Genomic DNA, 18,483 nt, shown 5'->3' with positions numbered 1-18,483 from the left:
TTAATTAAAAAATATATTTGCTCCAAATGCTTTTATCTGTGCCTACAAACAAAAATCCAAAGGTGCAGATTTGCCACTAATGAAACAGTAAAGAGATGTATTGCAAGATTTAAGGTTGATTCTGAAAGTGTTGGTCCCCAAAGTGTTCGGAGTAGTGAAGTGACATTGGAGTAAATGTAAAACCTCTCAGATGGTTGCTCTGAAGTAAGCCCTCTCTGTTGGATATATATTGCAATTTTTAAAAATGTATCCGTATATATTATGACTTATTTCTCCAACGTAAATACACCTCTTAAAGACAGAAGCTGTGTTTTCCATTTCCATGTATTTCCCATAGCATTCAACAGAGTGTTCTACAGATTTCAGATGTTCAATAAATATAATGATTAGCTGCTTAGGCAGAGGTGAGAGGAGGAGAATTAGGAATAAAATGTTCTCCAGTTAATTGCAAACTGCTTTTGTACTTAAAAATGAATTTGCATTTTATCTTTTTCTACAACTTCTGGAAAGTGTTTTAGTTGGCATTTGTCTGTACAATTTGATTTGATTTTGTACAATTTTGTAAATTTCCTGGAAATCTAAATTCCTACAAAGAGTCCATCATAGGGTTTTCTATTTTTATTATTGTTTCTACATGAAAAGAAGTGTTAGTGTAAAGGCTAGCCTGTTCCATCTACACTTCATGCAATTTGTTAAGAAAATAATTAAGCTTTGGAGCTTGTAGGAACCATATTGTTACAACCTAAACCCTCCACATGGCACCCGGAACACAATGGAAACTCAATAAGTTGTTGATAAATAAACAAATCATTTAGTACAATGTCTTCATTTTATAGTTGAAGGAACTCTGTGATAACTTGCTCACTGTCACATGGTGGCATAGGAGGGATTAGAACAAATGTTCCTGATATCATCATGCTCTAGTTGTGGATTTCATATTTAAATTGTAACATGAAAAAGACTTTAAGTTTAGTCTTTGAATAACTTCCTTCATTTTAAATCTTGTGTATAAATAAATTTCTTAGGTTAATATCTGCTGCATTTTAGAAAGGCAGTAGGAAGAAGTTTATATAAGTCAAAAGGATTGTTTTAAAGGGAAAGTAAAGGAAAATGTCTGTTAGTGGCTTATTCAAGGTGTGTCAGTTGATTAATTTCCTTTCTCTCGACCATAAGTCTTATTTTCTCTGTTATGTATTATTAGGGTTTCCTAGTTACTCTAAAAGACTTTCTGTTGGAACAATTTGTTTTTTTCAAGACATAACCCATCTCCAACTTGTCTGTATTTCTGAGACTTTCAAGAAATGTTGGTTATCATTTTAATTGGTTTTCTGCTAGGATGGAAAAAAAGAGCCAAGTTCATGTACCTGTTTGAAGGGGCCCAAACTGTCAGAAATAGGGACGATTGCCTGGATGATAACGCTCTGCGATGCCCTCCACAATTTCATCGATGGCCTGGCGATTGGGGCTTCCTGCACCTTGTCTCTCCTTCAGGGACTCAGTACTTCCATAGCAATCCTATGTGAGGAATTTCCCCACGAGTTAGGTAAGGAGCTCTGCTCATATTGTAAAAGTCTGCTTACTTCTTGATTTCAGTGGAATGAGACTTTTCAGGTGACATGCTCTTAAAAGCCTTCTAATGCACTAAAATGAAGACCTTGTTGGACATTGATGATTATCTTTGATCTCATCCAGAAATTAAAAACAAAAACAAAAACAAAAACAAAAAACCCAACTATTCACTTGATATTTTCTTCTTCTTCTAGGAGACTTTGTGATCCTACTCAATGCAGGGATGAGCACTCGACAAGCCTTGCTATTCAACTTCCTTTCTGCATGTTCCTGCTATGTTGGGCTAGCTTTTGGCATTTTGGTGGGCAACAATTTCGCTCCAAATATTATATTTGCACTTGCTGGAGGCATGTTCCTCTATATTTCTCTGGCAGATATGGTAAGAAGCTTAAAATTTGTATTTTGTTTTAATTTAAAATTTGGAAATGAGTATCTGGATTATGAGTTAACTATGGCTGGCCTTCTGCTTTCCACAGTGCGGAAGGCCTTTCTGTTGTAATTCAAAACATTCCCATTTCAACAGATCATTCTACTTGAGTAGTTTATACTAATAGTAATTTGAAACTTATCCTCATTGGTTCTTTAAAACATAATCATATTGTTTGAAGGTGAAATGATTTGTTTTTGTTGAAGTAGAGATATTTTCCTCTATCTCTATTCCCCTTGTGGCTGGCACATCTTGTCTTATAGTATGTCCCTATAGGACTTTTTCTCCCTCTTTTGTGTCTGTGTCACATTTGGAAGAGGAATAACTTATCAGAGTAAATAGCATTTTGTTATTTCAAAGTTCTAAACAGTGACAGCTTTTTGGGTTAAACTAAAACTGGTACACTAAAATTGGTAAAATTTTGACAATATTTATTTGACATAGTATATATTTATATCTGTTCAGTGTCTGTGTCTTTGCATCTGTGTGTGTGTGTGTGTGTGTGCTCAAAAGAGTGTGCATGGCTGGGTGTGGTGGCTCATGCCTGTAATCCCAGCACTTTGGGAGGCCAAGGTGGGCGGATCACAAGGTCAAGAGATCGAGACCATCCTGGCCAACGTGGTGAGACCCTGCCTCTAATAAAACTACAAAAGTTAGCTGGGCGTGGTGGCATGTGCCTGTAGTCCCAGCTACTTGGGAGTCTGAGGCAGGAGAATCGCTTGAACCCAGGAGGTAGAGGTTGCTGTGAACCGAGATCGTGCCACTGTACTCCAGCCTGACAACAGAACAAGACTCCATCTCAAAAAAAAAAAAAAAAAAAAAGAGTGTGCATGTGTGTGTAAGAGAGAGAATATCCTGTGCATTTTCAAATAAATCATGGACATCTTTCTAGAAAATGATAATATGGTAGTGTATGAAAATCAAGGACTATTTCTTTTGTATTTGGAACTGGATGTATTACATACATGATTTAATAATTTAATTTTTTTCATCTGCATTCTTACCTCCAAATTATATTTGTCTAGCTCTGTTGATTGTTCTCTGCAGACCCTCAGAAGAGCAAGGATTTCATCTCTTAGAACCAATGCTACATTTATAACTTTTTTCACAAATTAATGTCTCATACTGTCTTATAGTCATTTTACTTTCTGATATAAGAACAGAATCTTATTAGAGTTGCTCAGTTTAAAGAAATAATACTAAGAAATAATACTCATCCTGGAGTGAGCAAAATAGGCACAGTTCAAGGAGCTTTTCCATTTGTGGGGCTTTTCCTCTAGAAAGAGGGGATCCTGAAATTAAACAACAACAACAAGAAATCACACAGATAACTAAATAATTACAAATAATAAAAACTATGAAATAAGAAAGTAGAATATATGATGAGAGATGATAATAAAGGAATCTAGAATAAACTAGGATTGGCTAGCAGAAGTGTTTTAGCAAGATATAAGGTAAAACGTGAAGGATTTAGTCCACTGAAAAATTAGAGAAATACAAGTTCTGGTAGAGGTGATGGTAGGTGTGAAGATTTTGCTGGGTAAACTTGAGGTCGTGAAAGAATGGGATAGGTGAAGCATAAAGAACGGGTAATGGAAAAGGAGAAAGAGAACATAAAATGAGGTAAATTCCATCCCACTGATTGATTCAGTTGGGGAAAAATACTGCTTCAGTTATTTTACTCTTGGTGATGCCTGAAAGAACTAGATATTCCTATTAAGCTATCTGTTCTAAAACCTTTGAACATCCAAAGTAAATGACATCATATCGCCCCTCCCAGCATTCTATTACAGGAGCACCTTGTTTTATTGCACATTGCTTTCTTGCACATTGAAAGCTGTGGGCAACCCTGCCTCAAGCGAGTCTGTCAGTGCCATTTTTCGAATAGCATGTGCTTATTTCCTGTCTCTGTTACATTTTGTTAATTTTTGAAATATTTCAAACCTTTTCATTATTATTATGATATCTGTTTTAGCGATTTGTGATCAATGATCTATGATGTTACTATTATGTTTTAGGGTGCCATGAACCACATTCGTATAGAATGGTGAACTTAATTGACAAATGTTGTGTGTGTTCTGCCTGCTCCCTAATCAGCCATTCTCCCATCTCCCTCTCCTTGGGCCTCCCTATTCCCTGACACACAACAATGTTGAAATTACACCAATTAATAATCCTACAGTGGCCTCTAAGTGTTCAAGTGAAAGGAAGAGCTGCACATCTATCATATTAAATCACAGGCCAAAATGATTAAGCTTAGTGAGGAGGGCATGTTGAAACCCAAGGCAGGCCAAAAGCTAGACTTTGTGTGCCAAATAGCCCGGTTGTGACTGCGAAGAAAGGATTGATGAAGGAAATTAAAAATGCTACTCCAGCGAACACACAAATAATAAGAAAGCAAAACAGCCTATTGCTGACATGAATAAAATTTAAATGGTATGGATAGAAGATCAAAGCAGCTACAATGTTCCCATAAGCAATAGCCTATTTCAGAGCAAGGAATAACTCTCTTCAGCTCTATGATGGCTTACAGAAGTAAAGAAACTGCGGAAGAAAAACTGGACGTTAGCAGAGGTGTGTTCATTAGGTTTAAGAAAGAAGCCATCTCTGTGACATAAAAGTGCCAGGTGAAGCCGCAAGTGCTGACGGGAAGCTGCAGAAAGTTATCCAGAAGATCTAAGATCACTGATGAAGGTGGCTACTCTAAACTAATAGATTTTCAGTGTAGCTGAAACAGCCTTCTGTTAGAAGAACATGCCATCCAGGACTTTCCACACTAGAGAGAAGAAGTCAATGACTGGTTTCAAATCTTCAAAGGACAGGCTGACTGTCTTATTAGGGACTAATGCAGCTGGTAACTTTAAGTTGAGGCCAATGATCATTTACCACTCCCCAAATCCTAGGGGCCTTAGGAATGATGCTGAATCTACTCTGTGCTGTAGAAATGGAACAACACAGCCTGGATGATAACACATCTATTTACAGCATGGTTTAGTAAATATTTTAAACCCACTGTTAGGACCTACTGCTCAGAAAAATAAAATAAATTCCTTTCAAAACATTACTGCTCATGGACAGTGCATCAAGTCACCTAAGAGCTCTTACGGAGATGTACAAGGAGATGAATGTTGTTGTTGTGCTTGCTAACACAGCATCTATTCCGCAGTCCATGGATCAGTCCATGGAGTAGTTTGGGCCTACAAATCGTATTTTTTCAGAATAATCTGTAAGTCTATAGTTGCTGTAGATAGTGATTCCTCTGATGAATCTGGACAAAGTAAGTTGAAAACTTTCTAGAAAGGACTCATCATTCTAGATGATATTAAGAACATTTGTGATTTGTGGGAGGAGTCAAAATATCCACATTAACAGAAATTGGAAAGAAGCTGATTTCAACACTCATGGATGACTTTGAGGTGTTCAGGGAAGGAAGCAACTGCAGAGGTAGTGGAAATGGCAAGATAACTAGAATAAAGGAGACTGAAGATGGGACTGAATTGCTGCAATCTCATGATTAAACTAGAATGAATGAGGGGTTGCTTCTTATGGAGGAACAAACAGTGATTTCTTGAGACAGAATCTATTCCTGGTGAACATTGCCGAAATGACATCAAAGGACTTAGAATATTCTACAAACAGAGTTTATAAAACAGGGACAGAGTTTGAGAGGATTGCCTCCAATTTGGAAATAAGTTCTACTGTGGGTAAAATGCAGTCAAACAGCATTGCACACTACAGAGAAATCTTTCATGAAAGAAATAATAAATTGATGTTGCAAATGTCATTGTTGCCTTATTTTAAGACATTTTCACAGCCAGTCCCATCTTCAGCAACCACTACTCTATAATCAGTCAGCAGCCATCAAGATGGGGTCGAGACTCCACCAGGAAAAAGATTACAACTTACCGAAAGCTCGAATGATTGGTAGCATTTTTTAGCAATAAGGTATTTTTTAAAATTCTGGTATATACATTGCCTTTTTAGATATTATGCTATTGCACACTTAATAGTCTACAGTATAATGCAACTATATCTATTGTATGCACTGGGAAACCTGAGAATTCATGTAACTTACTTTATTGAGATGTTTGCTTTATCACACTGGTCTGGAACCAGACCCACACTATCTCCGAGGTATGCCTCTAAGTGACTGTTTTGTGGTTTGCCACAAGATGGCAACAATTATCTAACAATATATCTGTCTTCTAGTTTCCAGAGATGAATGATATGCTGAGAGAAAAGGTAACTGGAAGAAAAACTGATTTCACCTTCTTCATGATTCAGAATGCTGGAATGTTAACTGGATTCACAGCCATTCTGCTCATTACCTTGTATGCAGGAGAAATCGAATTGGAGTAATAGAAAATGGAAGATGGTGTTGTTAATAAAGGCATTTAATAGATAAAAACATCTCCAAAAGGGATTTTGAAGCTGATCCTATTTAGTTAAAAAGATAATTTTGCTTTCAACTGTAGGTCAAGAAAACTAATTATTGGTGTCAGTCTGTGAAATAGTCCATTATTTGTTGTTAAAAATGCTTCAGAAGGTTTTCAGTGTCAGTCGGAGATGCCTGGTATATAGGAATCTTTGGGAAATACCTATTTTTCAGTATTTCATGCATACTGGATATCACCATGAAGCAAGAGACATGCATTCTATAATCATGTAGACACTCAGACTCGGGAAAATACAAGTTACCTCTTGAAAGTCTTTAAAACTCTATGGTAGGATCAAAGGTTCAAGTGGTTTCAGAGAGGTTTTATTTCAATTAATTTGTTCTAGTGCTTTCAAGAGCAAGTACATCAAAATGTAGAAGGTAAAATGTATGCAACACTAATATAAATGATTCCAAGTCTTTAAAGAGCCAAAGAAAAAAAGATTTCTCACAGCTTTTTGTTCTGTTTTGTATTTCAATTAGGAACTTACAGGATTATTTTGAAAACTGTTTTAAAATAATAGGAGTTAGGAAATTAATAAAGTTTTGCTAGCCCTGCTAAGTTCAGGCTTAGAGACTTATCGCTAAGTGTAAACTTCACCACATTCACGAAAAGCTGGATAGCTTTTTTTCTGACTTATGTTGTGGTTGCACCCCTCACAAATGGCAGAACAGTATGTAAAGCTGGTAACACCTCAGTTTCAGTGCACCATGTGTTTGCTTTGTGAAGGTGAAGAATATGTTGGTTTAGAGCAAGAAATTGGATGTAATTTTATGCAATTTACTTTTAAAGATGAACGTAATTATTTAGCAGAGAATATTTTAATAAATGCAAAACAACAGCTGGACTGCTGTACATCAAGGACTGATTAACTGGAAAACATATGTTCCTTATGTGTGATCGAGAGCCGTTCAGAAAAGACTTCTTTTGTGTTCAGCCTACACTTTTCCATATGGTATACCTTGAAAAAAATTAGCACACCATGGTTATTTTTCTACCTTTTATAAAAGATAGAGCCTGTTTACTCATTTAGAAGATAGAAAAAATTGGTCTAAAATTGAACATCTTAGATTCACACTCCCAAGTCACTTAAGGAAAGATGATTTGATGGTGAGGAAAATGATGAACAAAGCCCAACAATGATCTCAGGAATTACATTTTCCAACAGACCAAAAAATGTTTTCACGTAGCAGCAATGCGGATTTGGTGAATATTTAATATATATTTTAGTATATATTTCACTTTATGAACTCCAATTAAAAATTGTTTGACCAAATAGTAAACACCTTTTGAAACCATGCATTGTGTCATTTGTTATTTAATATGGGTCCTGTTGAGTGACTACCATGTATCTGGTATTATGGGGGAAAGATATAAATAGGAAATCAGTGATGTGCTCAAACTGCAAATCTAACCCTGCCATGGCTTATTTCTATACCAGTTGCTTAGCATGGCCAACCCGAGAGTCCACTATTTTAATAGTCCCTGAATAGTAGTATGATGATTTCTCATTGCTTAGTAGGGCCCTACCTAGTAGACTGTTTCTGATTTACCACATCTAAAAGGGTTTCTTTAATGAGGTGCTTAAAGTTTTAAAAAGTGAACTAGTTGAGAAGAGCCAAAACAGCACCACGAGTTTACCAGACAGTTAACATAGGTGTGTCAACAGCTGATTACTGATGGCCTGTGCCAGGGGAACATTAACTGCCAGTCTGTCCTCCGTACTCTGGTTGGCATCATCTTCCTTTAGGTCTCACTTTGGAGACCAGACTTCTGTGTTCATTTAAGGTCCATTACAGTAAAGAGGTTCTTAACCCTATAATAAATAAGATTCTCCAACACTGATGTTACTACAGCTGCTTTCTCACTGATACTTTGCCTTCCACACAACTGTGGGTGGCAATGTCTGTGTTGGATTGCTTTTCCTTAGCTTCCTTTCTGTGCCGGGTATGCACAAGGCATTCTCTCATGGCCATTTCTCTTCCATATTGGAAATTTCCAATTCTGGATGTTCCCAGAATCAGTGAGTTAATGAGTAAGATTTCAGGCAAGCTAAGGCAGCTGGATAAACTGAAGACTTCAAATACCTGTTTCATTAATTCTAAGACATGCATTTCCCCAAATGGTATGCTGTAATCACCGACAGCCGGGTAGCATTGTGAAGGTAGTTATACGTGCCTGAATATGAAAATCATCTGTTGCAATCTGGTAATGCTAAGAAAATGCCAGTAGCACTGTGTTTAGGATTCGATGGTGTATGATAACAGGGGATTGTCTATGTTAGGTTTACTTTCCTTCTTATAAAAGTGTGGAAGGAGCAGTGCAGGACTGGCATGGCAGTTCCATGGTGGTTGCGAACCCAGACTCCTTTGATCTGTCAGCTCTGCCATCTTTAGCTTGTGACTCCCACCTTGAAGATTGCTTCATGCTCTAAGATGGTTGCTAGAGATTCAGCCTTAAGGTCTAAATTCTACATAGCCAGAAGGAGTAATGGGTAGAAAGGCAAAAAGTTCACACCCAGCTCTTCATCCCACTTTAAGGAGCCTCCAACAATCTCCACTTGTATTCAATTACCAGTATTAATCACATGGCCATACCAATCTTCAGGAGAAGCTGAGAAACATTGCTTTCAGCTGGATACACTACCAGCAATAAAATCAGAATTCTCTTACTGAAAAGAAGCCCTGAATGGATGTCGGCTGTCTCAGGTACAGACAGGCTTGTATCAGTTTAATTCAGAAACTTATGACTCCAGATGGTTCTTATGCAGCCAGTTTATGGAACTGCTTTTTGTAGGGATTCTCATGACTTGTTTCAGATCAATCCCTTGTCACTTTAACTATTTTAATTCTACTGGTCCGTCTGAGCAGTTTTGCCTAATAACCAGTATTATTCTTTACACACTTGTACTACTTGTCTTTATAGTTTCTCTGTCTTAACCTCTTGCGAGTAGTATTTATTTACCTTGAAGAAATCCTATGTTTTTCACAGGATGATCTAAATTCTAAGGAAATGGAAACAAAACTCTTTTTCTATGGACTTTGATCTTTCTGTTTAAAGCTCTTCTGATTACTGGAGCCATATCCAGAACTATGAAACTAAGTACTATTAGCATATACTGGCAAAAATAATTGTAAACAGCCACTTATTTCTCCCCCTGCCCCATGTGGGTTATTATAGCTAGTCAGTACAAGAAAAGTTGGATCTGAATAGTTTATCATCTGATTCTTGTAGATAATTAAATGGGCTACTGGTGACATCAAATCTCAACTTCATTTACTTTGGATATATACGGTAAGAATACCAAGGAACAATTTTAATGGGTAGTGCTTGCATGTTTTAAAGTTTATACAATGGCTTAATTCCTTCTGCAGTGACTGTGCATGTTATCCCCACAATAGTATAGACCAACTAGTAGTAAAACCCCAGTGAGGCAACACGTGGATAATTTATTGCCATGCTTATGGTCACCAGCAGGATGTTTGCTTAGGGGTCATAGGAAAGAAAAATAAAGATGAAAAGTTATGGAAATCTTGGAAGAATTCAAAAAGGAAATTCTTCCTTCTCTCAAAAAGCTGAGGAAGTTTATAAAACTTGTTTCAGTCTGTATTTTGTGGCAAGCTCCATTAGCAGACCTCACAGACACTGCGGATGGTGTCTGACTTCCAGGAAATAGAGAGGCTCAGAGGAGGGCTGCAAAGTGCCTTTGCAGGTGAAGTGAGGAGAGTTGTTGCTACCTCAGCTTGACCTTCAGTCCTAGAGTTTGTTGGGACAAAGGGTAGTTGGATATTCCCTTGGTCTAGTGTGAGCCGAGTGGTGTATAAGATCTGGTTTGGAACAATTTAAAATCTTGTGTAAGAGGGGTGCTATCTTGAAAATAGAAGAAGGTCAGTACTGAGTGGACTTCTGGAAAACCAAGGACTGAGTCATGTGGGGCAATTGGAGAACTAGATTACATCACTTGGCAGGAGCCCCTCTGAAGAATCCCAAAAGTGCCTATAAGAGAATGGTTAGTCTTAAGCATTTGTCAGACAGCATTAAGCCACATTTTGACAGTATCTGTCAAGTATGAACGTTTTTATCCCCTCTTTTCTTTCCTTCATCTAAGCACTTAACCCTGGAGGGGCCAAAAGCCAATTAGCGAACAGTGGAGAGTGAGGAAATAGAAGGATTCCTTCTCAGAAGTCTTACCTTTGAATACAAATTGAATTACGGATTGATGCATTGGATTGGACACTTTCTATAATTGACTTGAGACTATGTGTCTTCAAGTGATTGTAGGATTTTATATTCCCCCAAAGTCCTGTGTCAGAATAGCCATTGTGCCACCCCAAGTTTCATCCAGGGGTAGGAGAAGGGCTAGCCAGTCCTTCTCCCCCAAGAAGACTTACAAGGACAATGAGGAACAAAATTAAAGTTGTTTAGTTACCCCTGTGAGAACTGCATGTTAATATACTGATTATATCTGCCCTTTAAAAATTAGCACTTACAACAAGCCTGTGAAATGGGTTCTATTTTTAATACTAGGCCAGTCTGCAGGTGAGAAGTTGCAAAGGAACCACATGCTCAGGGCTGCAGCCAGGCAAGACCATGATCAAAGCCCTCCCACCCACACTGCTGACCTCTTGCAGCAGCTGCAAACAGCAGGAGAGCCCCTTCCTCTTGTAGTATCCCTCCAGCGCCCTCTACTGAGACAGCTCAATATCCTGCTCACTGTAATGGATGGGTGCTAAAGGAATTCTATTCATTATGACAGAGCATGTATTTAGAGTGAATCTGGAGTTCAGCGGCAGTAAGCTGATAAGTGGCACAGGGAGACATTACTCTGTGACAAATGACATCATTCTGTGGTGATGGGACTTCGTGCATTTGCTATGTTGGGGATATAGACTTTTCAACTGTACAGGGTGGGGATCCACTCTCTACCCCTTCTGTATCCTTCCCCAGAGACTGACCCACATGGACCTCAATGGGTATAGTCAAATGGAGAACTTCAACAAGAGACTGGAGGAAGTGAGGAGAGAAAGGATAGAGTATCGATTTCCTTGACTATCCTCCTATTGGGTATCCTTGGGCTGCCTGTTTTGCTCAAGAAGGCCTGCTCCAGAGAAAAGCTTCTTAAAATATCTGTGGTGAAGGCCCAGCATGTTTTCCTTATTTCCAATTTATCAATAGCTGGCACTTCTGTAAATAGATAGAATTGAAAGAAATTACTAGAAAAATTAAATACAATTAAAAATAAAGATATAGGCCAGGTGTGGTGGCTCGTGCTTGTAATCTCAGCACTTTGGGAGGCTGAGGTGGGCAGATCACGAGGTCAGGAGTTTGAGACCAGCCTGGCCAACACAGTGAAACCCCCTCTCTACTTAAAAAAAAAAAAAAAAGAAAAAATTAGCTGGGGGTGGTGGCAGTCACCTGTAATCCCAGTTACTCAGGAGGCTGAGGCAGAAGAGCTGAACTCAGGAGGCAGAGGTTGCAGTGAGCCAAGATCATGTCTCTGCACTTTAGCATGGGTAACAGAACAAGACTCCATCTCGGGAAAAAAAAAAAAAAAAGACATAGAAAATCCAACCCTATTTTTATTATTAGATAAACCTCATTTTTTATTAGACACAATTATTCTATGGAATTGCTGTTGAAGTTTATAAATGCTTATTCTCAATTTCTGTACCTAGTTCATCTAAAAAACAGTTGCTGGGTCAGCATCTGCCTGTGGATTCCTCTCCTTTGGTTTTGGTGCCCGCTATCTCTCTGTCCCTTTGGCCTAAGGGTAGTAACAGCTCTGCTGTCTTCAGCCCTGCATTCATGTAGCATCACTTGTGGTTTCCCTGTACCCCACTTGCATGTTTGTAACTAGTCCCTTTGTAAATTATTGGACCTGCCTCACCTTATCCTCATTTGAGCATGGCGGTTGTTTGTTTCCCTTGTGGCTGTGATTGATCAGCAGTAAATGTCTTATTCTGGAAGAGGAGGTGACTGTGTGAATTTGGCAGGAGAAAGAATACACTACAAGTAGGTAGATGGGAGTGAACTTGCAACTCACTGAAAGCAAGGAGAAAATTTATGGGGATGAAAGATGATAAGAAGTCATTACCATTAAATGTTTTAGGGTAACAAGATGGAATTGGGTTAGATTAATTTGTACGAATAACTATGCATACAGAGAAAAATATCTAGGATATTTTGAGAGACTAGTTATAAGTGGACTTATCACATTTCTGGCAGATTAGAATCTTTTGACTAGATAAAAGACTGTAACCAACTGTCTGACAACACGTCCTTAAGCATCAATGATCACGTATTTTTAAATAAAGACATAGATTTCTAGATGGGGAAGAATGAATACATTTTTATGATTGCTTATTGAACTGTTTATGCCCTATGGGAATCTTTCTCATGTAGATGTATCTATAGGTCACATTCCCTCACTTAAAGCATACTATGAAGTGTTACGTGGAATATCTGAGTGAGAACACCGGGATGGCTGCTTGTGACCATATTGCTGAGACGTTCCATTCATTCACAGCGATGCTTATATATAGACAATGTTTTTTCCTTGGGAGTCATTATATGTGCTAACTTTAATGGTGTTACTCTAATAATTATGTACGAGCTTGTTAATGAACTGGGAAACATTGATTTTAGAAGCCTTAGAAACTGGAGGAAGGTGCTTCATGTGGATCTTTCTACTTTTTGTATCTTTTGTGTCTCCATGAAAAAATCTTTTAATTTGTGAAAAGTAAGTCTCAGAAATCATGTCTAAGCATTTTGTAGAAGGATGCATGTGAGAAAAAGCACCTGCACTGTCATAGCGATCCTTTGGTGTTTTAAGATGAAAAAGTTCAAAGCATTTTAGAATAGTCATAAAGATGACATTGTATAAGTTAGGAGCTGGTTGTCCTGTTACTTTGTGGTGACAAAACTGGTGAAAGTGGTATTATGTTTGGATATGTTTGGAGCAATGCACTTCTGTTGATAGTGTCTGCCTACCTTGACTTCTGCACTTCTCCATGTAAAAGCTTCACTCTTTCTTTTAGAAACTGGTTTCTCCCAACCGCTACTGAAGATTGTCAACCAATGCACTTAACCTCACCAGTTAGCCACAAGCTGGGCAAGTCACCCAGTCTGGGTCAATTGTAATCTTTACACAGAAACTTCTAAGGATGTGGAGAGCCAAAGCTCTTGCCTCTTGTATTTGACACCAGAGCTGCTGGTGGTCATGTTCCTGGCACAAGGGGAAACCTAGGAAAATGAGATGGATGCTGAGAAAAGAGTAGAAGCTATGGGGACTGGATGGAGAGAGCTGTTGTGTTGTCCTTGGTTCCAGTTCCTGACATCCTTAATACTTTTCAGTTATTCTTCTTTAGTTCCTTCAATTTTGTAAGTTACCCAAGTTATTCTAATATCTTAGTAAGTCCTTTTTGGCTTTAGTTAATTTGATTTGGGTTTCTGTTTCTTGCAATAAAATTTTTCTAATTAATACAGCAGTTAAATATTGAGATATTTATTTCAAACAAAATTCCCAGCTCTTGAATTTAGCACAGTTCCTCAGCACTTTCTGGAACTCCACTATCAATGTCGGGAGTCAACTTCCTAGGCAGAGTATAGTAAAATCTCTATTATGTTCCAGTAGTGGGGAGTAAAAATCTTTCAAAACTCGTGGATAATTTCTATTTATTTTTATTTCACTTTGGAAGACATAGAAACATTGTACATATTTTACATTTTTTCATTTAGCACAATTAATACATCAAAAGTGAAGGTTGTTCCTCAGTGATAACTATGAGAGGGTAACTAACATTTGATGCCACTGAAAAGTTTTGGAGCCAAAAGGGGCCTCAATCTATAACCTAAACAACCTTGAGTTCAGAACAGATAATGGTGTTGAAATAATATTCTATGTATAGAACCGTATGATTTCTAACAGCAGGAGCAGGATAACTGAGGGAATAACTTACATACCTTGACAAGCCATGCAAAATCAGACTTTATAGATAACTCCAAGGAAGATGTTTAATGTAGGATGTGAATCTAGGCCACACTTCATACATCATGTGTTCACAGAAAAATGCAGTCTCTTAGCAACCATCACCTGGTTGTCAAGTTATTATTTGATTTTTATAGACATCTGGCTTTTTGAGGCACATACCTCACTGATATTCAAGCATAATATCTAGGTTAGTGTTGAAATAATTATATTTCACTTTCTTCCAAATAATACTTAAAAATTAACTGTTCAAACTTTGCCTCTTTTTTGAAATTGTGATAAACCATTGTAGGGAACTATGGTAGAGAAGAAGGAAAAAAATTCTGAGCTTGTTCTTCTGTGAATGAATGAATGAATGAATTCATTTGTTCAATAAAACACATATTCAATGTCCACTGATGCTAGGCCTGGAGATATAAAAATAAATCAGAGCTCATCTCTGCTCTCAAGGGTATCCTGGCATGTGAAAAACCAATAATACCACAAATCAGAGTGTTATGTTAGAGAACATGGACGGTCAACTCAACAGTAATTGTGCACAACTGGGAGAATTCTCCTTGGGTTGGAAGAGGAGTCAGTGAAAAATACTTCACAGAGGAGGGAGCATTTGACTATTTGACTTAGGTTTAATGAATAACGTCTAATTCATTTCTTATCAGACGTCTTCTCTCCTCTTGGTTCCAGGAGCCTTATCCTGTGACTTAACTTGAGCTGGAACTCTTTTGCAATTAATGATACCAAAAGAGAACTGTAGAGTGTAAATATGTGTTGGGGGTAAGGTGTTCCAGATAGTTGTGATTAATAACATTACTACAGGGAGAAAGGAAATGCAAACAATCAAATTAATACTAACTGAAGAAAGGCAGGCTACTCAGAGGTATGCACACTAAAGCCACACTTTTTGTTATATATGTATGTATGTATACATAACATATACATATGGGAAAAATATTTTCTAGTACATTAGTAGGGGATAGCTCTACGGGATTATGAATCATTTTAAATTGGTTCTTTTTAAAATGTTAATGTTGTCTCAATTTTTTTCAATAAACACACGCTTACCAGTAAATTAGAAGAGAAATTAGAAGAAGTCTTGGTGGGATTTTTGAATTATTCAAAATATATTGTTTTTAATGCTTTCCAATTTTCTTCAATGAACATGTATTCTAAAAAAAGCTAATAGATGTGATTAGGAAAAAGGAGAAAAGCTAACAACTTAGAGGACTGAAAGATTACGGAAACATGGTAACTCACACGCTTAAAACTTGACTATGTTCCTTCTCTTTGTCAGGCAAAATAGTAATTGCATTATCTGGAATATTTCACCTCCACATCTCTGCAATACCAGTGCTTTCAACAGTGATTGGTTAGAGGTAGGCATATGACATAGTTATGACCACTGAGACATGATGCTGTGTGTGCTGTGAAGTATCTCAAAAGGAGTAAGGAAGATACAGCCTCTTCTTTCTAGGGACTTTGTTTGTAGTGTGACACCTGGAGCAGCCATTTTGCTACTGTTTTGTTTTGAATTGTGTCCCCCACCCCCGAAAAAAGATATGTTTGAGTTCTAATCCCCAGGATCTCAGAATGTGACCTTGTTTGGAAATAGAGTCATTGCAAATGTAATTTGTTAAGATGAACTCATACTGGAGTAGAGTGGGTTCCTAATCTAGTATGACTGGTATTCTTACTAAAAAGAGAAATTTGAATACTGGCTACACCATGTAAAGATTAAGGCAGAGATCGTGGTGATGCATCTACAATGTCAACAATTGCCAGCAAACCATCAGAATCTGGGAGAGAGGTATGGAATGGACTCTGTCTTGCAGCCCTAAGAAGGAACCAATTCTGTGCATGCCTGAATCTTGAACTTCCAGCCTCCACAACTGTGAGACGATACATTTTTGTTATTTAAGCTACACAGTTGTGGCACTTTATTACTGCAGTCCTAGCAGACTAATACAGCTACCTTGAGAGGAAATAGCATTGGGATGAAGGTGATGTGCTGAAGAAGCACAGCAGAAAGTGGAAAGATGGTCCAGGAGGACCTCCTTAGCCATTGAATTGACAAGCCTCTTCCCTGGAGTCCCTCTTCCCCGGGATTTTTTTTTGGTATGTGTAATAATCACTTTTCCTAATGGTGCAAACCATTTTGAGTTGCCCTTTGGCTACTAGTAATTAAAGCAAACTAACCAAGTTAGCCCTCCCCAGTGTTCCTTTTTACAATCTAAATTCTGATGTCCAACTCCTCCCTGGGCCACTCACTGTCCCCATCTGTCTATAGAGCTAAAGAAGAAAAAGAAGAATAAATCCTTTTTTTCCCAAGAGATCTCTCTGCTTTTGTGAAAAACAGAAAGGATGGCATTATCTAACTTTTCTCATCATTAGAAGTCAAGCCCGGCCATGACTCCCGTTATGACATTTTGAGGGCCACATTTTATGAGAAAAGCCCAGACAGACAGACGTGTCTGTAAATTCTTTCATTCTTTGCATTCTTTCCTTGACTGTGCCTTAGAGAGTGTTTGATTATTTCAGGGTAGATGGAAAAGAAGCAAGTTCTGGCCTATGCTCTAGTTCCTCACTTTCTGGAGTTATCTTTTGGGCCTGGAGTCTCTTGGAGTGAGGAAAGGAAGCCATTTTTACACTCTACTGTGGTAGCAGTAAACTTCATACTCTTAGGAGGCTGCGTGCCATCTTCAAGAGGAAGAGAATGAAGAGGTTAAGAATTATGCCATCGAAATGTGCTGCTCTGGCATATTGACTATTTTGAATTAAAGATATTTAAAAAATATCAGACATGAGGGGGTCACTCTGATCTTAATTCTGTGTCTTAACGGCAGGAGATGAAATTCTTACGTGAGAGATGGCCTCCCTGTCACAGAAGGAATACCATTCTCCTTATCAAGGATGAGAAATTAAAGCCGAGAGAATTCTGTATAGACTTTGTTCAAGTAATTCTTATATTTTAAGCCTCCCCACAAAATTGAGCTGCCTTTTCAAAATGTACTGTCCTTTATGCAACCAGTGTGGAAGCGATTGACTCTCACTGCTTCCTTGGATCTTCTTTTCCCTATATGGGCTCTTATGTCCTGTAAAACATGTATTAAATAAATTTGTATGCTTTTCTCCTGTTAACCCCTTACATCAATTTAATTCTTGGGCCCAGGTAGGACCCTAAGAGGATGGAGGTTGAGTTTTGCCACCTCTGCAAGAGAAAAGAGAGATGCCCAGACCACCAGGGCAAATCTTTGATTTCCCAGGTTTCGAAGTGGGCACTATGTCTGAACCTGGCCCTCTGAAACTTCCTCTTCCTGGACATCCCAGCTGCTGATGTAAGTTGCCCCTGCACTGGCTCAGGGCTGGGACATTAAGGAATTTCCCTTTTGTTGACATAACAGTAGGATGGCTATAGCTAACAACAATACATTATTTAGTTTCAAATAACTAGAAGGAGGATATGAATGTTCCCAACACAAAGAAATGACAACTATTTGAGATGATGGATATGCTAATAACCTTAATCTGATTCCTATACATTATATGCATTACATATGCATACCTTGTATGTGTAATATCACTATGTACCCCATAAATATGTGCAATTATGTGTCAAATAAATTTAAACAAAGATTCCTATGGTTTTATCATTTTCATGTGGCTTCCCTGTGTCTTTTAAGCTGCTAAAGTAACTCACACTTCCACAGAGGATCTGGATTTGGGGGAAGAGAATAATTATTTATACTCACATGAACTCTTCAGTCCCTGATCACCAGGCAGAACTCCTAACTGGTATCCTGCCTCCATTTGTGTTGCAAGTCATGGGTTTGAGGGATCTCCTGAAAAAGCTTTGGAGTTTTTACCCAGGAATGTTGGTCTGGATTCTCATCTTATTTACTCATTCATTTAAGAAATGGTGATGGATTGGCCAGGCACGGTGGCTCACGCCTAATCCCAGCACTTTGGGAGGCCGAGGCTGGCGGATCACGAGGTCAGGAGATCAAAACCATCCTGGCTAACACGGTGAAACCCCGTCTCTACTAAAAAAAAAAAAAAAAAAAAAAAAA

The 18,483-nt window shown here is 38.1% G+C and overlaps 1 protein-coding gene across 2 annotated transcripts in view; it reads left to right on the top strand.

Moving 5' to 3' along the window:
- Positions 1-18,051, top strand: part of SLC39A8 (solute carrier family 39 (zinc transporter), member 8) — a 123,560-nt gene extending 105,509 nt beyond the window's left edge. The window contains exons 8-11 of one of the 2 annotated variants that reach the window (XM_011992254.1): positions 1,764-1,948; positions 6,206-6,238; positions 9,667-9,726; positions 15,711-18,051. In XM_011992254.1, the coding sequence (XP_011847644.1) occupies positions 1,764-1,948; positions 6,206-6,238; positions 9,667-9,726; positions 15,711-15,719 (287 nt within the window). In that variant the 3' untranslated portion in view covers positions 15,720-18,051. Of the gene's footprint in view, positions 1-1,763; positions 1,949-6,205; positions 7,731-9,666; positions 9,727-15,710 lie in introns of those variants that run through there. The other variant, XM_011992253.1, reaches the window with a different exon arrangement.
- The last annotated feature ends 432 nt before the right edge of the window (positions 18,052-18,483 follow it).

Source organism: Mandrillus leucophaeus, unplaced genomic scaffold (genome assembly GCF_000951045.1).
Source record: "Mandrillus leucophaeus isolate KB7577 unplaced genomic scaffold, Mleu.le_1.0 Scaffold409, whole genome shotgun sequence".
NCBI lineage: Eukaryota > Metazoa > Chordata > Mammalia > Primates > Cercopithecidae > Mandrillus > Mandrillus leucophaeus.
This window is presented reverse-complemented; position numbering and strand designations above follow the sequence as displayed.